Consider the following 25,804-nt stretch of genomic DNA (forward strand, 5'->3'; position numbering starts at 1 on the left):
ACAAATATGGTACTGATAACATCTCTTCCTTCCTCTTCAGCCTTGTTCAGGGGCTAGTAAATACCTCTGCCTCACAAAGGTCAGTGTTTACCTGATAGCACAGAGATAAATGTTTCCTGCAGTCAGCCTATGCAGACACATTGATGTCACTGCTAATATTCAGAGGATCAGCAGCCTCCTGTGGTTAAAACCACCCTGATGCAGACTGTCTGTCCTCACATGCACACCTGTCTGCAGGCAGCTTTCAGGCTCCTTGAGTCCTTTGTATCACAGCTCACTGTGAAACTGTAGATATGTGAACAAATTATCAGTTACCATAATCATATGCAGCCCTGTACAAATCATTATTTACAAATAGCTCATGAATCAAAGTTGTATGTATTACTCAATAAAACAAAATCTTTGAAACTTCCTAGAAAAAACCCAACAATCAAGCAGAAATTGGGATGCCCAGGGACCAGATTAAGTACTTAAACCTCTAGATCATCAACCCAGACAGGTGAATAGCAGGTAACAATTAATTCTTTGTCTTGCTTTGTACCCATGGTTTCTTCTTGCAGCAGAACTCAAGTATATATGAAGAATGCAAACCTCCCTCAAACACATGGTAATGTTCACATTGTCTTTACAAACAACAGGTCTTTAACTTAAATCAATCTTTACACATGATGAATCATTTAAAATTACAGAGGCATTCCTGAAATATGGGAGTGTGCTTCCAAATAATCCGAATTGGAAAAATTAAACCAAATTAAATATATTTTTGCTGCTTCAAAACCCTTTCCCATAAAAATTACTTTTAAATATTTTCACAGCACATGTGCCTAAAACAAATCAGATTCCTCTGTCTAACATAGATTTCTAGTTTGAAGAGCAACTGGTGACCTGAAAATAGCTTGCTGCATATGGAACTTCAACACTGGCATATCTTAAAGTACTTTTTTTTCTAATATTCCCCTGAATCCATCAAGTCAATTGTGAAGTATGAAATTTCAGAACACAGGCATGTAGCAGGTGAATTTTGTCAAGATAAAACTGCAGTATTTGCAGCCCATGTGATAAATCCAAGAAGTACTTCTGATTTGAAAGTACCAATCAGAAAGGGACAAGAATTCAAAGTTGTAGAGGGGATTTTTTTTTTTTTTTGTAACACAGACATACACAGACACACAAAACAAACTCAAAGTAATTCAGTCTCATCCGGTTTAACCTCAACCACGAGACATCGCTGTCTGTTTTCTTTCTCAAAAGACTCACGTCACTGTACACTGAAAAAAAAGGGAACTTCCACAGTTTGTGGTAAGGGTGCATGATAAACAGATCTGTTCACACCAACTAGCAGGGCTGCCTGCGTCAATAAAAGGCGGTAGCCGAGTGAGAGAACTGACATTTGGCGCTTGGAGGATTACCGTTGCAAAAGTCGCTTCACGATTGAAGTAAAATGCCAGGATTTTTTTTTCCCCACAACAACATGACTGAATTAAATGGAAAAGAGGACTGCAAGCTTGCAGAAGGCAAAATCCATAAAAAGAAGCAAAAGGCTTTGTAAGTATACACACCTTAGTATAAAAACTTTGATGTATTAGAAATGAAAATAACGCTAGAATCTTGAAGATTAAGAATTAGCACTGTGTTTCAGGCTAAATGACTGCAAAGCCTGCTCAAAGCCCAGGACTATAGCATCATTAAAAATGGCTTGAGCTGACTCATACCAATGAATTGATTCCCTTAAGTAATTAGGAGTAGATTTTGGATACACTGGGAGCCTCTTAGTCTTTTCAAAAAAGTTACTCTGATATGTAACTTCCCAGACTTCAGTCAGAGGATGGAGCATTCTGCTGCTGTTTAAAAGTTTTAAGAAATTTAGGTGGAATTGAAATGCAACTAAAATTTTAACAGTTACAAAAATGTCTGTTCATTGGTTTTAGTGGTGCAGATCTCAAAAATTATTTGAAGTGCATGGTACCACATATTGAATCTGGGATCAAGACTTCCAACTCCCGAAACGTCATGTAAGTACTGAGATACACTAAGTTATAACAAAGTATAACTGTAGCTAGATTACTATAAACTGTTTTATTAATTTCTAAACTACTTCTAGATCAACAAATATTATAATAATGCCTAGAATTTCCAAAATACAAAAGAAGTGAACATTAGAAAGTAGAAACAATTCACAGAGTTAAGAGTTTTTTCTTAGTGATGTGTATATGTTTGCATCAAACAGTGAGGGAGAAGATACCTCAGTTAAATCTTTGTTTTTCAGAGGGACATTGTATCCCTTCTGTAAAGATTTACAAGAAATGATGCTTCACACTGAGGTGAAGAGCAGGGGTACTACCATTGGTACTTCAGAAATATGGAAACAGAAGTACAGATACAAAATTATATGATCATAGTTACAGTAAAAGCTCATCTTTCTGGGATCAGAGTTCAGGATAACATCGTAGTTCTTCAATTTTCCATCTCTGATTTTTTCTCAGTGTGGGCTTGCCTCCAGGATCTCAGATTATGAGAAAGCCATAAGCTTAATAAGTACGTGGTACATATTCCTACAATGGAATAAATTATAAAATTTGTCTCCTTTAAACATGCAAACAAACCCACATAGTTTCTTGCCTAAAGTCTTTTCTCTTTCTTGTTGTCTTAGGCTTTCAGCAGAGGAAGTAATACAGTGGTCCCAGTCTTTAGAAAAGCTCTTGGCCAGCCAAAGTAAGTCTATTACTTCAATATGACTTCATTCTTATTCTGAGGACAAAATTTTATTTAATCTTGCCAAATAGGCAAAGCCGTAGCATTCTGCAAATACTGCCAGAGAATGGCCTGCAAGTTGCCTTTCAGTTAAGTATAGCTCCAGTGTAACATAGCTACTGTATTCAGCTTCGCTTCCAAGTCTGGGGTTTTTTCCTTCCATTTCGTATTCCCAGTATAGCAAATAACCCCCAAATAGCTCAATTCAGTGCTTTTTGATCAGTCTTCTGTCCTGGCACAACACATCAGCTTAGTTTGGAATTTTCTCTCCACTTATACCCTTCGACAATCCACTTAGGGAGGACTAGAATCCACTGATGTACTTTGGTACCCAGGGTCTAGATCTAAAACCACTGGACATTATTAGGAAGACTCCCATCCCCCTTAATATTACAGTATCTGTAGTATGTTGAAGAAGGGAAGAACAGTGTATTTTGGCAAGATTTTGTAACAGAGATTTCAATACAATTCCTGCTATTTATTTTATCCTCCCTGGTGACAAATATCATATTATATATGATGATGAATTTGTGTTGACTTTAGGTGGTCAAGGTGTCTTTCGGGAGTTCCTGAAGTCAGAATTCAGCGAGGAAAACATTGAGTTCTGGTTGGCTTGCGAGGATTACAAGAAAACTAAGTCTGATCACTTACATGGCAAAGCAGAGAGGATTTATGAGGAGTTTGTTCAGTCAGATGCTATTAAACAGGTATGTACAAAGTTAATCTGTGTAGTGTTACAATACATGAATTCTGGAAAATCAGAAGACAGAAGTCTAGCTTCACTGAGATGCTCATGCATTTGTTCAGTTACATAGGAAGAAGACAGATGCATATGAGTGTACTTGCATCACTACTGTCTTCAGCTGTGAGGTTATCAGATCGCACAAGTAGAGTCACACAATACAGGCCAGTACTTGGGAGCACCGCTAGCAGAAGCTCAGCAGAGGCACCAGCAGCTCAGCACATGATGCTGTTCTCTGAGTCGGCCTAGTTGGAATTACTGCTGGTGTTTGGAGTCAGATACTTAGAGAGAGCTTTCCTAGGAGGAGCGCCATGGAGTATTTCTTGTCTTTTAAAATATGTGGGCATTCTGGAGAATTAAAAAGTTGTGTATGTTGCTCATATTTCAAATTGAAGACTCTCATTCTACACAAGATTTCTCCTATTGTTTTAATCGGAGGTTGTTCCTCTTACTCCATTGTTGAGTTATATTACTTCTGACTATATAAGAAATTGCATTTCTATAGTGAGTAGCAATTTTTGTGCATGACTGGGATATAAGCATTTAGCAGTTCTGACATTGAACTATCACACTGAGTTCTAAGGCTGCAGATTTGTTTATTGACAAAATAAAGCTATAGATATACAGAGTATATTTTTAAGATGCCAATGGCATTTGTTTTTCACTTTCCAGATCAATATTGACTATCAGATGAGGGAAGCAACTGCCAAAAGGGCTCAAGACCCAACTCACACAAGTTTTGATGAAGCCCAGAAAAGCGTGTACATCCTCATGGAAAGGGATTCATATCCCAGATTTTTGAAATCCAAAGCCTACCTGAACCTTTTGAACCAGCTGCAAACCAACACTTCAAAATGAAGTGTTTGAGGCAGTGAAGAGCCAAGTAGACTCTGTGTCAAATATCCTGTGGACAGATCCTTCAGGGTGGTTGGATCTTGGCAAGTAGAACCCCTACCTTGGGAGGAGGGGTGCGAGGGAGATGCGAACAGCTTCACAGCCAAGAGAACGCAGGATAAAACGTGGCAAGACTGTTATAAGGATGAGAGTAGCACAGGGAGAACATCCTCTCCTCCCACATGCCACGGAGTCAAGACAGGATATGGATATTATTTATTGTTTGAAACACACTGTGAACATTGAACAAAGTCTTAGATCCCAAAGAACTGCTGATTATTAGGAAGTGCAAGACTAGCAAGCTGAGTGTTGGGAAAAGATTATCAAGTTCAGAAGAAAAGGATGACTGACAATTTTGTGCATAACAAGAAAATACTCAGACAAGACTGATTAATGGCTTTTGTTTAATCTGTGAAGTGTTAATAAGCGTGAGTGCAGCTCCACAATACTATTCTGCTATGTAAATATATGATAAATTGACATGTCTTAAAAATGGATGTATTTTAAATTATATAAGAACTGTATAAGCTGTTACTTTTACTATGTTTGTATTCCCCAAGCAGGTATGTAGCACCTTTTCTGTTTAATTTATTGCAAAATAATAAGCAACTCTTCAATCAAATCTACTTAAAAAATAAAGTTTTATGGTCATTTCACATCTGAAGTGATCTTTCCATCGTAATTACTGAAGTATTAAAACACATGCTTCCATTCTGGCCCAGTATATCACTACTTCCCATCTTATCCAAATATTAATTTTCCCCACACCACCTTTCCTCTTTTTTTTTTTTTTTTTACCCATTTTACACAACCATAATCTGGGTTACCTGGAGTAGGTGATGCTGACCTACATAGACCCATCCTCACCACCCCCCAAAACAAAACAAAAAACAAGAAATAGGTCTAAATTTCCTTCCTATTTTTCATACTCCCCCCAGCTACCAGAGTCAAATCTCAAATATAGAAAACATTTAATCACTGACCCCACAGTTCAATCCACTTTGATACTGGTGATGTGTTGAGCACAGCAGATCACCCACACCTGCTTACCTAGAGAGGCAGTGACTGGTGAGACTCATTAGCAGTCGCATTCGTTGTGATATTAGTACTACTTAAGCTAATCTTGGCAAGATACGACTCTAATTTACAATACCAATACTAGCATCAAAGGTAATTTAATTTCACTGCGAATGTTGTATTAAATTTACTCTAAAATATGCTAAATGAGTAGCCAATATCATAGTGGGTAGCAATGAGAAGTAAAAGAAGAAAAGTTGCAATTATGCTTGAACTACATAACTACAAAAATGGGCATTACCAAATCTGAAGTGTATAAGACCTTGTGACATTAGAGTTCATAATGAAAATAAATCAAAGTGTGCCCTGGTCTTAATGAGTTACCATCATGAGACGCAGCTATCACACGGGTGATATAAGATTTTCTCTCACCCTTGCAGATTTTCCATTTTCCAAGATAACATGAGCTTAGTCAGGCACACTCCATTGTTCTGTACCAAATGGAGAAGCTGTAAACCCACTGACGTCACCTCATGGGGAGAGCAGACTGTGTTCGTACTGCCACCCTTTGGTGACCTCAGGACCTTCGAGGGAAGACAAAATCTTCAGCGTTACAAGCAAACTCTGCTAGAAGGAACATAGCTAAGTGGCAGCTGCTGCCAACTTCCACCATCACCTACTGTTGGAGCTAGAAGCCACTGCAGATGACATCTTCCTACTTTGAAGGCCAGTAAATGCAGAACAAAAGAATCTGGCCTTGCAGTATTATTTTCCTTTTGTTATATACATATATATATTTAGAGAGAGAGAGAGAGAGAGAGAGAGACTCCTGAGGAAGTCTCTAACTGCAAAACCTGAATGCTCCTGAAACAATGTAAACCAGTCTCTATTTGGGTCTCTTACATGAATTAATTTTCCAGGATCAGTAGGACTAAATCTAAATTCCTGTGAAGTAGGAATAACAACTATGCCTCCCACACCAGGGGCATCCTCATGTTTGTTCTGACACAGTTAATATGAAGCAAATGCCACTGTTTGCAGGGCTTCAACCTCACAGAAGACAAAAAAGAGCTATGAATTATCAGCTACCCTCTAAACAGACACTGCATTAAAGTAACATTATTCTTTTGACTGTAAATCCTTTAAATTAGTATGGGTCCAGTCTTCATTTACTCCCCCTGCAGTTTCACAATTTTACCATGATTTAGCCAAACACCTGTATGAAATTTCTGACTAAAATCATATTTCATAGTATTAAATCATATTTCAACCATGGCAGACTTGAGTTCTGCCATGGTTTTGGGTGCTGCAGCAGCCACTGCTCACTTCAAGAGATGGCCGACATCGCTGCCTGTGCCCCCTGCCCTATAACTTTGCATCAGGCAAAGCAAATCTTTTCACTAAAGATAAGTGCAACCACCACAGCTGCTCAGGTACTCACAGATACTGCCTGGCACCCTGCACCCTGACCGCCTGTAAAGAGTCACCGGGCCCACCCTAACAGGAAAGGGTGAGAACGTGACACAACATGCTGGGTAGAGCCCTCTGAAAATGAGCTAAACCTATCCATAGAAGAGACTAACACAGCTCCCATGGAGCACAACAACTACTTGTATTACCAGAGTTAGTATAGATCAGAATATTTGAGGAGTGAAGACAAAGGGACTTTCACCCTTTTCCACAAACATCTCTCCCCGGTTCATGATTTGGTACAGCGTGAGAACGGAAAGTTGTTGGGGTTTTTTGTTTTCAAAAAGAAACTATTCCACTCCTTACAACCCAACCTTGGTACATTTCTAAGTCTTTCATCTCATTTGGAGTAGGAACCTGAAAACAACTACAAAGGTTAATCACCCAGGTTGTTAATTCCAGAGATATTCCAGCCCACCCCAGTGTCCCTGGCAACATGACCATGTTTCACCAAGCAATAAACAGCATTGCAGAAATTCAGAGCTGTCTCTGGGTTGCTGTTGTAAGCCTAGTATTATATATCTGTTGCTATAGCAGGTCTATACAAAGCTGGTTGTTTAAACAAGGTCCAAGAGATCTGGAAGTATTTTATGGCAATTTATAGTGCCGTCCATACTAATCTACTTTATAAAAGGGAGAAGCTATAAGTAATAGTTCAATGGTACAACTGAAAATTTTTGCAGTATTTTGAGACACTTAATATTTACATGCCTTAAAATAGTCCAGAGATAGGTATTTTTATTATTTCTTCAAAATCTCTGTTTCAAAAGCACTATACAATGCTTATTTTGCAGTGATTTTTTTTTTTTTTAAATATTGCCTAAATGTAGGTTCTCTGGACTCAGGAAAAACAGCAGAACATACAGATCAGAGGGATTAAGGACTGCCTTTTCTGTGACCCTTGGTTCATTTACAAGGTGCAAGCACCACCAGATCAAGTTCATTTGTGATTTCCTACTCGCCTCCTCCTGCCCCCACCCATGCACACAAATAACCCCGGTATTGTACACTGGTTTCACAGCTGTGGGTTGTGCCCTCCCCAGCATGGCAGACTCTTCCAAAATGGGACATGTTACACATCAAATATGGAAAGCGTGCCTCCCTGGAAACTTCCTACGCTCAAAAGGAGAAACGTGTGAATGCAAGCTGTATTTTCTATCTTGTAAATAAATTAGTGGGCAATTGGGGGAAACTGTCCTTTTTCAACATATGCTAGACTGAGTTAATTATCAGTTAACTGCTAAAATTTTTCAGAACAATCAGGCTCTGACTGTCATCCAACACTTATTCAAATATTTAATATGTTTGGCAAAAAGCTTATTTGATTTTTTTTTTTAAATACATTTAGCTTTCCCTTTTGGAAAAAGCATACCATAAGAGAATGGAAATTTGCTGTTCCATTCACAATCTCTAAGAAAAATGGTTGAATCAGATTGGCCATCAGCTACAGATCAGTATAGGAAAAACAGGATACAGTACCTGGAGAAGCTTTAAGATTTAGTAGTAGTGATCTAGACTTTTTTTTTTTTTAAGTCTTCTACCCTACACATGAAAGAAACATTTTCATTCTTTGTCAGTGTTTCAGTATAAAAAAAAAAAAAAAAAATCAATCATTGTATCATCTTTGGGTATACTTTTGAAGTGAATTAACTTCTCTGTGCTGCAGAGAGAAGTTTTCTTTACAGGAGGACTCAAGATTCCAGCAGACCCTGAATGCAAATGTAGAATACTAACTTGAACCTCTACAATTTGGAAAACCTTCTCTAAATGTATTCTCTGAAATAGATATTTTTAATATTATCCCAAATAGAACTAAAAATATGGTATAATATAGTATCATTCTCTCCCATATATTGAAAAGGCCATCCATGAAAGCCTGTTAGTAGAGGCATCCTATCATTATACACAGCAAAGCAGGAAGGAAATTAAAGCTGAAATGGTGATGATTAGTACAAATTCATCACCTTCAACCCATAAGTGCCACTCGTCCCTGCCCACACTCTGAAGTAACAGCCTTTCCGGATGTCATCTCCTTTATGGTTGTGACATGAGTTTGAAAAGCAAAAATAGATTACAATAGGCGGAAAAATTAGATGTTCTCATCTTCCATTCAGAGACATGGGTTGATTGTATCAGAGAGCATAATGTCAATAAATGAGGCTTTTGGAAATTAAGTCTTTAGTCATTAAACATGGTCAGAAATTGCAAAACAAGTTCTTGCTTAATATTCATTAGATGATTTAAATTTGTCTTAGATGCTCAGAAACAAAGTCATAGAGAAGTTAAGGTTATCCCCTGGCTTTGTTTGGATAAATACAGCCTCAAAGGTTTTAGTCACAAAAAGGAGATTTACATCAACCAGAACTGGTGTGCTTATTTTGGAAATAAACTCATTCCTCCTCATTTCTCAAAACAGCCCCAGAAAGTACTGTCTTGAAAGACCCTCGAGATGATCAACAGTTAAATTCTACTGAGCACTTCCCTTCAATTTCTTTGAACAGTTTAAGCACCACACAACCTTAAAGCACTTACCTAAACTAGTTCAGTGACCAGCTTTCACGTGGTCCCTTTCACTAATAAAATTAAAAATAGCTTGAATAAAAAATGAAATGCAGAAATGTAAACCTTTCAGGATCACTCTAGACTTGCGTGCAGAGAGAAACAGAGCAGATTAGCAATGCTTCTCTTCAAAATTTGTTATACAACCAAAGTACTAAAGTCACAGTACAACTGCCTACAAACTTGACATCACTTTAGTCACAAGGGGTTTTGTGTGGGTTTTTGGTTTGGTGGTTTCCCCCCCCCCCCCCAAGTTACTGTGGTTGGAGGGCTTCTGCTGTTGGTGGACACCCTTTGAAAAGAAAGAAAAATAAACTCTCTTTACATAATAGTAACAACTTACTAACCCATGAATTTCATACCACTTATGGAAAAAGTCAGTTCTATATTTACTGTAGCAAATGGTTTGTCAACCATGAAGGTCAAGAAGGCAGCTTTAGAGATAGAGAAGATACTTGCTATTGAACAGAATTTGACCAGATACAAGTTTGAGCAAGACAATATACTTGTTCATGCCAGTCTGAGGAAATAATGAACATACTCGCAATGTTCAAACAAAGCCTGAAGTCCAAACAGGAGCTGTAGATGTGCTGGAACAAACATCTGGAGGATAAGGGGCCCAGGACTAACAGGGTCAAATATCCTGACAAACTTGGACCAAACTGTAATCAATAACTTTACACTAAACAAATAACTGCAAGATGGACAACTGGCATCTTCAAAATGAGTACACTTGCAGGAAGTGTAAGTACATAGCCCTGTTTACTGCTGTGCTGTTGTACAAGCGTGTACGCAGAGCCTGACAGAGAGCTAAGGGCACACAGTGCTTTGTACCCAAACCACAGTACCCACCTCTCTGAAGGCTGACTGAATGAGAGGGTTACAAGTTCATGTAAAAACTAGTCCAAGCTTCCAATCACATGATTTCCTTTTCTACTTTGATGGTTACAGAATATCAGGTTCATACAATGACATCACGGCTTTTGGGAAGAAAAAGAGAAAAGAAAGGTCATAGTGTACAACTGAAGTAAGGTTTTCAGAAGTGCTATCTAGACTTCAGACTGTTTTCACTCAGCAGATGACTGTTAATAGAGTTTGCAGAGACCAGTCACAATCTAAGATTTGTCCAACCTGATCGATAAAGCCTGAAGCCATGAATATAGAAATGATTCAAATTATTGAAGTCAGTGACTACTAGCAGGCCATGCCTACTTCTACCCAGAAACAGAAACCACTTCTTCATCTGTATAGCTGCAGACAGTTGCTTGGTGGCTGTGGCCTATAGTAAGGAGTTGAACCTGTAAATACTGTTCCCTGTTGCCCTGTGAGCAGATCTTTGCTGCATACTGAACCTATCTTTTCTTGAGGCTTTTTCAATTATAAAGCAAGAAAGTTCCCAACAGAACCTGATCAAAGGCACCAAGTAAGATGCAACCAGAGAAACAGGACTGTTCTCTGGAAACCTCAATGGCTGTACTAAGTGAAAAGCAAGAACGTCGATCCATTATTTCTATACTATGCTCACTCGAGCAGCAATGAGGATGAGTAGCACCCAGAGCAGAGTATCCACTTTGTGCTCTCCTGAAGGTTATCAAAGGCCTCTTAATATTTTACATCTTTTCCTGTGCTTGGCTCTAGATCTCTAGGCATATCCTCAGTGCTCCTATTTACATGCCCTTGTAAGGCATGGTATCAGAAATGTGAGTACAAGGCAGGCCCCAGCAAGCAGCGTTCCTACATTCATGAATGCCAGCGCGTGGGTGCACCGCAGGAGAAAGGGTGGCAACGTGCAAGTAAGGCAGTATGTGGGTAGATGGAAAGAATGGGTACACAGAGAATGAGATATGAACTTCCATGTTCACTAGTGTGAAACAGATGTAGGTGGGTGAGAGATTTATTGAGCAGAAGAACATTAAAATAGAAACACAAATAGGAAAGAATGAATAGAAGGGCAAGAGAAAAGAATAAAGAGAAGGCATGAGAATTAACAAAGATGCTACTAGGTAAGTGAACACAAGAAAAGAGAAGAGGAAATACAAGACTATGAGCAAAAAACTCATCTGGAAGCATTATCCCCCCAACAAGAAAAAGCTGTCGCAATCAAGATTGTCTAAACTAGCTGGCAACTGATAGTTAATCCCTAGAAAAAGAACAGGCCAAAACTGACAAATTTAGCAGCTCTGATATGATATAGCCATTTTATCCATTTTGATACTTTAGCTTTTCAATTTTCCTCCTCATTTTCTTTCTGAAAAGTGTGTCCAGCTCAACTGCTGAATGAACTAAGCAATAATTGGCTCCTAAATAGCACCTGTCCTCATCACCCTAAAGTTGTTCTGCACCCATACACATGGCAACATAAGAAATTCAAAGAAACAAGGCCATTATCAGAAACCACATTAACCAGCCTGTTCAGCGTATGCCTCCATTACTTGTTCGTCTCAGTGTCTCGCCTATCTGGGCAAGGAGTCTCCTTCAGGCTAGATGAGACCATTCATCACAATGAAACTGCAGAGGGTTTCCCCAGAGCCTGCATCCACATCCACCTTCATAAGACCACAGTTTGAAGTGATGCACACAAAAGTTATGTCTTCTCCTTCAGGGTGATACCAGATGACATCTAGTGGAATATCTATGTAATAAGAGGAAGGGTGTGATTTAGGTTCAATCACATAATTTTTCAGTGAAGTGGCATACCTGGTTAATGACTAAATGTTACACTCTTGTGCTCTTTAAATACTCTGGAAAGGGAAGTAGAAAGGTAATGTTCTGGGTATCAAGCTATGAAAGAATGGTAGTAGAAAGCAGCTGACTCAGAGACAAGTTGTAAAGTTGTATTTGCAACAAGTTTAATAAAATAGCAACAAGCTGGAATAATAGCAGTCCTGTTGAGAGTGAGAAGAAAAGAGTCCTCATAGGGGCTGGGAGGCATGGTGAGGGCAGGCAGGAACATGTCCATAGCCTTGAGGGTCCCTCAGTCCTTGAGGGCTTCCCAGCCAGCCAGCTTCTCTGGTTTTACAGTTCCTCTGCACTGATACAAGGACAGATTTGCCAGCAAGTCAACCACCCACTAAGGCACCCAGGCAACCCTAAGTGGCTGTAGATACCCATTAAATTTCAAATGGTGCTTTAAAGCACGGTCAAGAATATAACGAAACTACAGACAACGTAACAAATCCTGAACCCAAATATCCTCCCACTGTACAGGTCAAGAGGAGGTTTGGAGAAGTATTTTCTTTAGCTTAATGGTAAAAACAAGTTGGGGGGTGGGGGGTGGGGTGGTGTACACACATGACACAGGACCAAAACCAAAAACCTCCACAAATTTATATAAATTTTAAGCAATATTACAGTATTTTTTAATGTCTGTAATATGTAAAAGAAAATATTTGAACACAAAGTCACTGGTTACTGAAAAACTCAGTCACTGCACGATTTAAATTTACAAAGAGATGACCTCATATATGGTGTCCTGATAATGAACATCACTTGATGATAGAAAAAAGCTCTAAATAATTCATTATCATTCATTTTTATACTAAGATTTCAGATGACCTATCTTTTAATGCCAATAAAATTTATTGCAAAAGTAAGATATATTTAAAGCTTTTGCAAAAGAACTTGCATAGGTGCATATGTATACACACAAGGTTTTTACAAAATAATGTAAATCAAATAGTCTCCACTAAGATTTGAACCCATATTTAACCATCAACATAATTGGACTTTTCATGATGTAGCTTTTCCAGAGTCACATTTATTCATATGGTGCTTCCCCTGCCTCACTCCCTCCTTAATTTAAGTAGTTCTACAGGTACAATTATTTATTGCCACTTTTAGCTTGTCAAGTTCAGGCCAAAGTTGCTTCCCTCAGATGCTTCTAGTATGTAACTGCCTGTACATTATGCCTGGGCATTAGAAGTATTATTTTTGAGGAGGCACGTGAGAAAGTTGGATCACTCACTCATAATTGTGATATTCTTACTGGAATAATCAATTCAAGTTACATTACATAGATATTTGCCCCTGCCCATTCCTATTATAGAAATAGAACAAAATACTCTAAAAACCTGTGTGAAGGTATGAAGATTACAAAATAAGATTTAATGAAATAGGAGCCACAGACAATAGATCACATGGTGATATTTGTCCCTCCCTTTCCATAAGCACAGGCCATGTCCCATGGTGAGTTCCTTACAGGCAGGTTCTCACGCTGCCCTGCCACCAGGTTCTGTTGTAGGTGTGCACATCACACGCATTTCCTCCCCAGCAGAATCATTACTGTTGGAACATGGATGTACATCCTTCTACACTGGGCCTGTACACCAGTAGGGTGAGCTGCAATAAAATAAATGAGTGTACTATATTACTGTAGGCTCAAGCTTCAATTTAAGTTCAAATACTATACAGTTCACACTTTGCCTAGGAGGCATTGTAGGAGAAAAAGAAAGATGAGTCAAACCAGAGAGATAAGATTGAAAGAAACATTGCACACTGTACACAGCTGGGCTGTCAGATGGAGCAGGTAGAAGACCAACCTTTCCCTCCTGACACAATCAGTCTCTGCCTTGCAGACACTGGCAAATCCCCAGAGATCACAACTACCCCTGGAAAGGGCAGAAAATCCTGTAGAAAGATATATTCTCCCCCCCCCCATCTGTGACTAATTTACCTCAACTTGTGAGCTAGTGCTTACTCCCAAAGTCCCAGCAGCACTACAAACAAGTTGACCACTGGCATGAACAGAGCAACTTCAGTGCTATTGCACTGCGTGGCTGTTTGAAACACTTAGCTAGAGAAGAATGAGTGAAATGGAGATAATTGGAGTCACAATTTAAAATGAGGCCATAACCTGGGCAACAGCTATGAGAAAAGTGACAAGAGGTCCTCATCCAAGTTTAAAGTAAGTTCTGCTCTAACATCACTCAGATAGTGTGCAATACCAAGTTAACCACTTAGAAGCACATGAAAGCCTCACCCTAATGGGTCAGAACAGAAAATAAAGGCTCTCCCATGGCAATCTGAAGTACTTGCTTCATAATGCTGCCTGTAAGAGGATGAAACTTGGTTTTAGTGCAAAGGTACTTTTGCCTTTCGTCCCGTTTCAACATGGACTTTAGATCTCATATGAACAACTTTGATAAAGGGATGGAAAATATTAGTCACAAAACTTGGACAATACACACAAGATTTCAATGAAGTAAAACACAGCTTCATTTCATTACAGCTGATCAGTAGAGATGTCAAGATAATTTCACAGCAAACAGCCTCTATCAGTGGTGCATCAGAGTCCAACTGAACTTTTTCTGATAGAAACCACAGCCACTGTTTGCCCATGGTGTGTATAAGAGTCAGGCACTAACACGAGCGGCATAGATGCAGCCAAAGGGTAGTAAGAGCTTCTACACTAAAAGAAAATAATGAAGCAACAAAACAGGTCGAGGAATTTGGAAAGTTACCCCTACAAATGCAACTACTAAATGAAACTTTTTAACCAGGGGAAACAATCCAAGAAGAGTTTCTGTAAGTATAAGGCTTTGTACTTTGAAATATTAACAGAAAAGTATAGGAAAACACCTCTTTTTCTCTTGGCATATAAAGTTATCTCAGAATAGCAAAAGGCATTCATTTTAGAAATGTTTCTGATGTATAAACAACTTTATCCCTATTTGTACATAAATATTTTGTGTAATACTGCTAGTACGAACTAAGCTGAATGACATTACAGAAGGCAATTAATTAGAACTTTTATATAGGGGTTTCTCTGAAGGCTCTGCTGAAACCTACACTGCGTACCAAAACCTGTGACATTAGGTAGTTTACAGATTCAACTGGCACAGCACAAGGGTGCTGAAAAAAATCAAAATGTATGTTGTAGTTTGAAAAATAAAGCGGTTTTCCTGATGTTTTTCCAATATAAAATATAATAGTAGTTAAACAGTTATTTCCAGATCAGGTTTTAGAGATGTGAATAGCTTTAGGACTTAGATTAATGTATTATCAGACAGGCAATTCCTTATCTGAAAGCATTATAACCACGTGACTTTCTTTTTGATTACAAGACCTGCAGGAAGAGCAGATTTTACGCGTTAAAAGAACTTGTGGCCTTGTTGCAATAAAATCTTATAATGAGCAAACAAAAAGGATACTACATGTTATTTATATGTATCAGGTGAAAGCAGCTCACATGATCCAAATCTAGTTAGCTGAACACTGCAAAGCTGTATTAATTAGTTAAGATGTAGATGGGTTACCATTTAGAACAGAAGATAGGACACTAATGTAAGTAAAGTCACAGGCTGTACTTTTGAAGATTAGCCAATTCAAAACTGACACAAATTGCTCGAGGGCATGATGTAGCTTTGTGTACTATTCCTGTCTTATTTTAGGAGTAAGACTATTGCCAGCAGAAACAAGCAACATTAGAGTAATGAAGCATAGATTATGCTCCAGTGGAAAGAAGACATTCCAAGGAAGCACTGAAGAAGATAAAAATCAGCATGCTCTGTTCCTTGGTCTATTAGGAAATGTTTCTAACATAAAAAGAAGAGAGAACCACAAAGCCCCGGATGTATGCTTGGCAAATACGTGTACTCAACGAACCCTGGGGAACTATATTTGCTTAAAGCCTCTAACTCAGATTAAAATGGTTCCTCAGAACAATAACATTTCCTTATAAAAGTGTGACTTCATGCAGCAACCACCTGAAGAAAAAAAATACCAATTGATACTTTGAATTTAGGTGGAAGTAGCTGAACTAGATTACTTAATATTGCTTCATCTAATACTTCTTGAGCATTTCTGTATAGTAGGCAATGTACATAAGCTTCTTCAGGTTTCAAAAAAGCCACAAAGACTGTATTTTGGTTATATTTCAGCAAACAGAAGACTAACAATTGCAGCATAAAACCACTCAAAATAGAAGGCATTGGGTAAAACAGTCTAAAATAAGGTGATAAGCAATAACCATATGCCAGAATTTAAATGCATAACTTTATCATAAATATGGAATCTTGTGTAGTTTTAAAAGATTGCTTTTAGGCAGCGGGTGAGATGAGTAAATACTAATGAAATGAATAGGCAAAGTGTAGAGGAAGTCACACTGAAACCAAGCAGAGAGCATAGTTCAGAGAATTCCACAGACACAGTAATTGGGCAGTGGCCACTGGCAATCCTACTGGGCTGCAGGGAGCCTGGGCAGCAGGAGCTGCAGTATCGCAGGCGGGCAGAGTTAGGAAGTTTTGAAATCCTGTAGGAGATCTACTGGGTAAGACTCTTGTATAATGTAAAACTGGATATAGATGTCATGAAACTAGGAAAATAAGACTAAAGGTAAATGCAATCATTTCACAGGTTCAGAAGGCTGCACTGGGAGATACAGCCTTGTTCTGTGTTTTATTACATATTTCAGTCTGAAGGAAAAACTGGTTGTATGAGGAGTATGCGCCAGTCAAACCCAAACCTGAAAGAAACCGCGAGTTTAAAGAAATAACGTACAAGACTATTGTTTTGATTTCAGGCAGGTCTATACAAACTTACCCACTGTCCCACGTAAATTTTGCAAAAAAAATTTGGCATCTCTTGAAAGCCAAGGAGGAAGGACTAAAGATACTTCAGGCCACAGGATTTTTTGTTTTTCTGGACTCATTCCTAATAAAAAAAGTTATAATGCATATCTTATGGACATCATCTTTATACAAAAGCAAGTTTAATACCAATTTTTATTGGCTTGGAGATATTTGCTGGACAATTATCAACATTCATCTCAGACACTTAAGTTACTCAGCATTGTCCAGTTTACATTTACCTTTGATCCCTGATCTAGGTCACCCTGAACTTTCAGGGGAAAGATTTCTGGTTTCCTTCTGCTTTGGGTCAGGCTCAACTTGTAATCTCTTTTCACAACTGGAGAAGCAAAGACGGAGAATTATTAACACTTCTATTTTTCCCCTCAAGAGATAGTCATTGGACTGCTTGATTTTTTAATTATTTTAAGTTCTTGCATGTTATAAAATATATTTTGGTCTAACACTTCAGCCATGACTTAAAGATGCATAAAATAAGAGTACCACTAGAACTGGTAGCACTGCTATATGGAGACTGAATTTTATAAGTGGAATTTAAGATAGCCAGAGCTGACCACAGCAGATTTAAAACTCACGTATTTTCCATGTTTAGGAGAATGAGTCTGAATACTTGTTGGCTTTGCAAGATATTCAGAGCAGAAGAAAATGGGATCAGTTCTAAGTAAGTAATGATAAGATTCTTAAGTTCCGCATGTAGCTGTCTAAGCAGGAGAGATAAAAATCTTAAAAGTCCCAGTGGAAGTTTTCTTTGCAAGCTTAAGATCATGCAAAAGAGCGCAACATCTTCACAACTGCCCCAGCTGACCACCTTTGTGTAGCCTATTCCTTTACAGTACATCAAGTGCAAAGTGGTATTTCTCTAGTGGAAGAAGGGTATATCCCAGTGAGAACTTCTTTTATATTAAATAGGCATAGGCTTAAACTAATCCCTGGATTAAGTCCAGATTTGGGCCTGTGAAAAGTTTGTAAAACAAATATTTTGGGTCAATCCTTTAAAAGAATTCAGACTGTTGGTAAAGGTTGAATACAGATGCAATGGATAAGGAATGTGGCCAAGTGCCTCCTGCAAGTCCTCAGCTGCCACCAACCTCCGTGGAGGCCAACTCTAGCTAGAACTTTGGTCAGCGTGTCACATCGGAGTAATGAAATGCTTCCATCCATCACGCCTACCAATTTATATCAGATCATACATGGTATCGATTTATTGGTTAGAGAAAAATATGTCCTCGACAGCAATACTGAGGTGTGTCTGATGACTCCTGAAATTGCCATTTGGGTGAGATTAAGTGGCAGAAACCCAGACAGCATTTACCAAAACAGCCTTCTAGACGAGGACTTGTCTCCCACACAGCAGTGGCCAGGGAAGCCACTGTACCCTCTCCAGTGTGAGGAAGTGAACAATAACTCCCACAAGACACTACAAGAGCATTTTCCAGTATAAGCTTTGGAGTCCCAGCTATAAAGCCTTAGTTATTTTTTGAGAATATTCAGTTTTTTCAGTGTAATATATGTTCTTCAAATTCAATTGTATCGCAAATCAGTGTGGCAAGAAGTTTACTGTCAGCACAGCAGCTATGAAAGTAGCATTAATACAGATCCTAATAACCCATATCACTTTTTTTTATAGAATGGTTTGGGTTAGAAGGGACCTTAAGGATCATCTAATTCCAACTCCCCTGCCATAGGCAGGGACACCCTCCACTAGACGAGGTTGCCCAAAGCCCCATCCAACCTGGCCTTGAACACTTCCAGGGATGGGGCATCCACAGCTTCTCTGGGCAACCTGTGCCAGTGCCTCACCACTCTCGCAGGGAAGGATTTCTTCCTAGTATCTCATCTAAATCTCCCCTCCTTCAGCTTAAGGCCATTCCCCCTTGTCCTGTCACTCCATGCCCTTGTAAACAGTCCCTCTCCAGCTTTCTTGTAGGCCCCTTCAGGTACTGGAAGGCTGCTATAAGGTGTCCCCAGAGTCGTCTTTTCTCCAGGCTGAACAACCCCAACTCTCTCAGCCTGTCTTCACAGGAGAGGTGCTCCAGCCCTCTGATCAGCTTTGTGGCCTCCTCTGGACTCGCTCCAACAGCTCCATGTCTGTCTTGTATTGGGGACCTCAGAGCTGGATGCAGTACTCTGGGTGGGGTCTCACCAGAGCAGAGTTGAGGGGGAGAATCCCCTGCCTCAACCTGCTGCTCATGCTTCTTTTGATGTGGCCCAGGATGTGTTTCCCTTACTGCCTTTTCCTGATTTTAAAAGGAAAGTAAAAAGGTAAAAAGGTTTTCCTCTGTGTCAGCTGCCCCATCAGGCAGCATTCTTTCTGCTTCACAGATTAATTCTAAAGACAAATAATCAGAAATGGAAATATGATGGCCTTACTGATGATGCTCAGTGAGACAGACAAAATTGTCACTCGTTCTATATACAAGTGCTATTGCTGACAGAGGTGAAAAATCATCTGCGTCAGTAACAGTGAATGACTCTCAAGCAACTCTTAAGGAAAAAAAGCATTCAAAGGACTAGAGATTCTGACTTCCCTTAACCACACATTTCATGAGTTTATACAGAGAGGAGGCTAGTAGTTCATGAGAAGGAAAAAAAACCTCTTTTACTGGCAACAGTTACTAAAGAGTTGACACCACAATTTCATAGTGGTAAAATTTTCATTTCCATATATTTCTCTGATCAGGTCAGACTGATCAGGAAAGGCTGACATAATAATCAGTGGAAGAGAGAATTATATCAAGTTAAAAATTGGTGATCACCAATTAAAAAAGCTACAAAGCTACTAATGGTTGTTGTGCAGCAGAAATCTATGGAGCTTCATGCAACACTCATACCAAAGCCAATTTTGCTTTAAATTTAAATAATTAATAATTTTAAAAAATCTATGATACTAAGTAGCTGTTGTCAAAATTGTAGCTCATATGAAAACAAAATACTGAATGAGAAGGGATCTCCCTCCCAAGATTGGCTGATGCATAATGGAAACCCCCGCTGCAACACATCCCTTGTGTTTTCTTCTACTAATATAAGCATAAGCATTTTTTCCAAGTTATGAGCATTGATGTGCTATAACTACAATGCTTAAAAATCAGTTGGTGTAAATGGAGCTACGTGCACTTAAATGGAGCTATTGGCCCTGAAACATTTGTTTTTCCTTAAATTGTTTAGTCTTTCACCTCACTACTTCCATACTCTTTCCCAGAATCAGGCAGGAGACTCCTAGAAGCTTATGAAATTATTGCTTAAGAATAGCAAACTTGAAAGAAAGAAATCAGACTTTAGCCACCTCCAAGAAGCGTCTAGGTTAGTAATAATGTGTCATACTGCATCATAAACAACTGGAGAGATAGAAGTCCCTTACAACTAAGATTGTATTAACCTTTCATTATTTGTCTTGTTAGGAGCTTATATTCAACTCTCGGCTGATAAGTCAACTTAGATGTTAAACACCTTCAAATATTACAATAAGATCTTGAGCCCTTAAAGACTTTGCTACTAAATACAGATATCAACACTTCCTAAACAAACTACATAATGATTCCTGTCCCAAAGAAGTTGCTATCTAGAAAGCTAGTACTTAAATTGTGCTTCTGCTAAGCACAATTTAAATAAGTGAATGCCATTTCCAAAGGAATTACATGGGAGCAACTTGAGATAGAACTGTATTTGTTACTGCAAGAAGAATATTTGCTTCAGCACAGTAAGCACAAGTTCTAGGACACACAGAAAAGCCTTTTTAAATGTAAGTTTCATACAGATATTATTTAAATTAGGGGACAGTTTTTCAATAATGTAATTTGATTTTTTATACTTTGAACCACAGCTAATCCTGCAATAATCTCCTCCTCTTTTCTAAAGGGTGTCTTTGGACGAAGTGCTACAATGGTCCCAGTCTTTTGAAAAGCTGATAACAAGTAAATGTAAGTAATTGTTTGTTTGCATCCCAAATGGATTACTGAAAAAAGTTCCCATGAAGATAAATCAGTAAGGCATGCAGTATAACGTATGCTGTCTAATATGCAACTAATGAAAACCAACTTTATGACATGCTTAGCATGCATCACACTGAAAATAGATGTGGCATGCTGTAAATATTTTCCCAAATTTGCCATTTCTGCAGGCACATGTAATTCTTTTAAAGACGTGATAAGGGCAGGTTTATCTGCCATTTCCCCACTTGGATCACTGTATAGCAATATATATATTAGAAGAGAGTGAAAGGCAAGTTGACTTGAGAAATCCTGTGTATGGCAAAGGCACCATAGCTAATGGTACAACTCTACAGTGTTACACCATGGAAAGTAACTCAGCACAAACCTCTAAATATTATTCCTACGGACTGGCATTATTTTCAAACTACAAACAAACTACAAAGAGCAAGAAGATTAACAGACAGAATTTGTAACAACTATAAGAAAAATATTTTGCCATTACAATCTTTAACAGCAAACAGCCTAGTATGTTACAGTTTGCAGGGAAAGCACAGGGAGAAAGTGCACAACAGAAAACGTTTAAAAGAAACAAAAGTATAGCACAAGCAGCAGACATGCATGTGATCACCGTTACTGCCAGATGACAGGTAGTGCTCAATGTTTTTAGAAACATGAAAGCTCAGAGTGGTGCACCAGCAGGAAAGCTTACTTTAAATAAAATGCTTGTAGCTTCCAGCAGTACTCTTATTCTGCCCTTCTTAAAACACCTCGCTCGCTGCCCTTAGATGGCACTATTCGTTGATTTTGAATTCATTCAAATGCTTAATGACAGCAGAAAATGCAAAGGTGCCCCCACCCGAAAAGCCAGAAACACTAAACCCAACGGATTTGCAGCTCTTTATGAAAGGCAGGCAAAGTGTGCGCCTATCTTAGCTTTTACTCTGAAAGTACATCTTACAACTGCAAGCACCGTTCCTGCTCAAGTGCTAGAAGCCTCATAAATGTTCTCCTGGCTAGAGACATTTTAGCAACTCTATCACCTAATCCTGTACAAAGCAAGCCTGATGACATGACAAAAGGCAGCCTCAGGAATTTAATCTTTGCCAAGATCCCACTGACTGCTGCTGTCAAACTCCATTGCCAGGTGTTTTGAAGACATCATCAAGTGCAGAACCACTCATTTGCTGAACAGGGTATTCTTTTAACTGCTTTACTTCACTCAATTACAGCAGCAAAAAAAAAAAAAAATCCTTTTTTTTTTGCTAATTGCTTTCCCCCCAAATCCTTACACCAAGAAAGGAAATTCTTTTATATATATATATATATATATATGTTTTACTCAGATCATGATTATTTGATAATACTTAGATATGTTCTGTACAAAACTAGAACTGGAATTTAAAAATACTTCTCAGTCTTTGGATGTGTTTGATAGTGTTCACAGAGACCAGGAAGAACAGAGTTTTCAGTGCTCTGCACAGTGAAATGCCACCGAGGTTAAAGGGAGCTCTGCATGCCTAGGAAAAGGCAATGTTGAAGTGTAGGGCTCTGGGGTGAGTTAGTGTGTTTGATTCCCCACTTTGACATAATCTAATAAGAACATTTATAGGTGTACGATCAAGTATTATACTGCCTTGTAAACATCCCTATTGCCTTCAAAGGCCTCTAAAGGTAATACATATATACATGGTATATAAAATTGGCTTCTGAAATATTTACAGATGGGCCTATGATCTACAAGACCTACTTAAAGACAGAGCACAGCGATGAAAATATAGAGTTCTGGCTTGCTTGCGAAGCTTATAAGAAGATCACATCACAGAGGAAAAGGATTTCCATGGCCAGGAAACTTTTTACAAGTTACATTGAACCCCATGCTCCCAACGAGGTGACACACAATAACATGAGCTCTTTATTTCCTCTAAGAGAGATGCCTGATGTGTAATGTTACTGACAAAAAACAACAAATGCTTAGCACCTCTTGTATTAAAGGGAGTGAAAACTGTTGCTATTCATCCTCCCCAAACTCTTTTGCACCCAGAATTTTAATACTTGCCTTCACATCTTGTCTATAGGCAAATCTTTCAACTATATCCACCAAGGATAGAAGCAAAAGGCACAACTAGATTAAGAACCAAGTTCTTGGATCTGTTCTATTCTATTCAGCATCTGATCCAGGGGCCATTTATATCACTTCAATAGATTTTGGACTATGCCATTGCTACATGTATATATCACTGGTCTTTGCAAGAGTAAATAAAAATGAACAAAGTAAAAACTCTACCAGTGCTGTCCCCTTTGTAAAAAGGGCTGAAAGAAAGGTTCCAAGATACATAATTACTTTCTGCTTCCAGCAGCACAAAATTTATGGAAAAAAAGAGCAGATTTGTATGTAAAATGTTTGAGAGTGATTTTTTTTTTCTGACAAGTGCCTATGCAAAAAAGTCATTCCTGCTCAGCCAGTCATGCTCTACGACCTTTAACTATTCCAAGTTATTACTTTCTTTGCAAAAATAAGCTAATCTGGCTTTTACTGCTGCTGCCTCTGGCAGACTGACATAACTAAAAAAAAAGCCCAAAACAGGCTAGATTATTTTCTGGTTTACACATAACAATAAAACTATTATAGAGCCTCAAAATGCAGCCTCCCTGTTGACACTGAAAGACAAGCCAAAACCAACTCAGCTAGCTTCCCAAATGTTGGCTGAGAGCAGCTGATGCTTTAAATGACTAACCCATTCTCACTAATCCAAAACTTGAGGAAATTTGAAAGTTCCCTCTGTTGGTTTTAAATGCCAATTGGAAAGACAATGCATTTTTCTGTCTTTTTCTGATTTATTTTTAGCATGTGCAGCTATAGGAAACTCAGCAAGACGTTTGCATTTCCAGAAGAGAAATGTCAGTATTGCCAACCACAAATTCATTAATCAAAAGTAAGGGCTTAAATCAGGACAGTTAAAAATAAGCTATGTATTTTTTTTTCCTAAAATAGTATGTATCTGAATCTTGCTATTGGCTGTATGGTTTCTATGTCTTCAGGACACACTGATTTCACATTTTCTTGGTATTCGCTATTAACAAAAGAACTAGGTACCACTCTAAAAAGGTAGAAGTTCATGAGGATTTAAAACACAATTTACATTCAAATTTCAGCAGCATTTAAAAAGGTGCAACTCAAATGACTCCTCTGGAAGAGGAAGATCCTAACCCATGAAAGACATCAGCACTAACTTCACATCTTTAGAGCTCTCCTCTTAACACTAACAAGGTCAAGCTGGAAAAAAAAAAGCAATGTAATTTATCATGAGCTAATGGATTATCAAAAGTTCCCATTTTAGCTAGTATATTTTCCTATTACTAGACCTTTCTACTCTTACACACCTACAGAGCTTCAACTTATAGCAGCAGAACAACTCTGGAAATCAAAAGTTTTCCTAAACAAGATTGATATATGGGCTCATTTTGTCTTACCTCAGAGACCATAATAATTTTAGCAATTGGTTTTCACTGGTACTGTGCACCTCCAGCCACTTGGACTCATTAGAAATCAAAAGTCAGGCTTCCTCTTCAGGGATCTAACCCTAGCTCTAGGATCAATTCTTAAAAGAGGGGTTGGATATCAGCACCTTCCAGCTACTCCTTGCACTGTAGCCACTCCATGCAAACCATGTCCTCAGGACTTCTTCCTCTGCCTAAATCATACGTATGTTTGTATTCTTTTTAGAAGTAATGAGCAAATCAAACATATACTGCTTAACCTCCCTAAGGTTTGAAGTCTTGGGGCCATATTCTACATATGGGCCCAGCAGTAGTGACTTTACCACCGCTCTTGACCTCCACTGATCGCAATAGTCAGGATTAAACTGGCTTTTCCATTAAGGATGTGGGGCAGACTGGGAAATTCAGACACCTCCCAGTCTTCCAGGCATCTTGTCCCCAAGTGAGCAAGCTCCCCATCCAGCCACTGACATACCTCTTACTAAATCAAACACCAAAAGAGGAGCAAATTGGTCAACCAATAGGATGTGGTGTTCTCACATTATAAGGAGAAATCCACTCTGCTAGAATCAATGTTTTTGGTTAGATGCTGATTTTAGAGCGTATATAAAAAGAGAAAAGGCATTCAGTACGGGTCCCCTAAATTACCCTTCCTTTGCATATATTCAGTGATATTTTAGTAACATTGTTTTCTGTTTCAGATTAACATTGACAGTCCTGCAAGGAAAACGATTATAAGGAATATTCAAGAGCCAACACAGTCCTGTTTTGATGAAGCACAGAGAATAATTTACATGCACATGGAAAGAGATTCTTATCCAAGATTTCTTGAATCAAAGTTCTATCAAAAACTCAAACGCAGCCTTCAAACTAATGGCGATAATTCAATGGTAAATTAAAGAGGAAGGTTGAAAATTTAGAAAGGTTTCTTCTGGCATGTAAGTGTTCAAGATTGAAAGTAGACAGGAGAAATCAGACAGTAGACAAATATTATTACAAATCTGCTAAACGGTTCTGTTTGTTAGAATTGATGAGGCCCTATCTTCCCCCTTCCCTTTCTTTTCCCATGGAAGAGTTCTCGTTTTGTTTTCCTCTCCCCTCAGTAAAACCCTAAAAACTAGTGAAAACTAGGTATAAAAAAAAAGTTTCAACCAAAAATGATAGGCTAAGGTTCTAGTATTTTATGATATTTGACAACTCTAATAACATTTTCAGTATTCTCGTTTTGAGAGATTTGAAATAAAATAGTTTTACTGCTAAGAAATAAACGTTTATTTGGCTATACATAACACAGAAGACATCTGCATTGCTGCATTTACTCTGTTGTTGTTGTTTTATTCTTGTACTCTTTCAAACTA

At 38.5% G+C, this 25,804-nt stretch overlaps 2 protein-coding genes and 1 long non-coding RNA gene across 3 annotated transcripts in view; 2 read left to right on the forward strand and 1 right to left on the reverse strand.

The window, feature by feature from the left end:
* LOC129209698 (uncharacterized) overlaps positions 1-25,804 on the reverse strand; it is a 98,548-nt gene that overhangs the window by 38,957 nt on the left and 33,787 nt on the right. The gene's annotated exons all lie outside the window — the stretch shown is intronic.
* RGS1 (regulator of G protein signaling 1) lies at positions 1,367-5,051 on the forward strand. Its single transcript, XM_054834491.1, has 5 exons — positions 1,367-1,545; positions 1,929-2,012; positions 2,651-2,712; positions 3,295-3,458; positions 4,166-5,051. Exons 1-5 carry the CDS (start codon positions 1,442-1,444, stop codon positions 4,349-4,351), a joined length of 600 nt encoding a protein of 199 aa, XP_054690466.1. The 5' UTR covers positions 1,367-1,441; the 3' UTR covers positions 4,352-5,051.
* RGS13 (regulator of G protein signaling 13) lies at positions 14,864-25,525 on the forward strand. Its single transcript, XM_054834495.1, has 5 exons — positions 14,864-14,956; positions 17,612-17,680; positions 20,875-20,936; positions 22,670-22,836; positions 25,148-25,525. Exons 2-5 carry the CDS (start codon positions 17,616-17,618, stop codon positions 25,343-25,345), a joined length of 492 nt encoding a protein of 163 aa, XP_054690470.1. The 5' UTR covers positions 14,864-14,956; positions 17,612-17,615; the 3' UTR covers positions 25,346-25,525.

This window comes from Grus americana, chromosome 8 (genome assembly GCF_028858705.1).
Source record: "Grus americana isolate bGruAme1 chromosome 8, bGruAme1.mat, whole genome shotgun sequence".
Lineage (NCBI taxonomy): Eukaryota > Metazoa > Chordata > Aves > Gruiformes > Gruidae > Grus > Grus americana.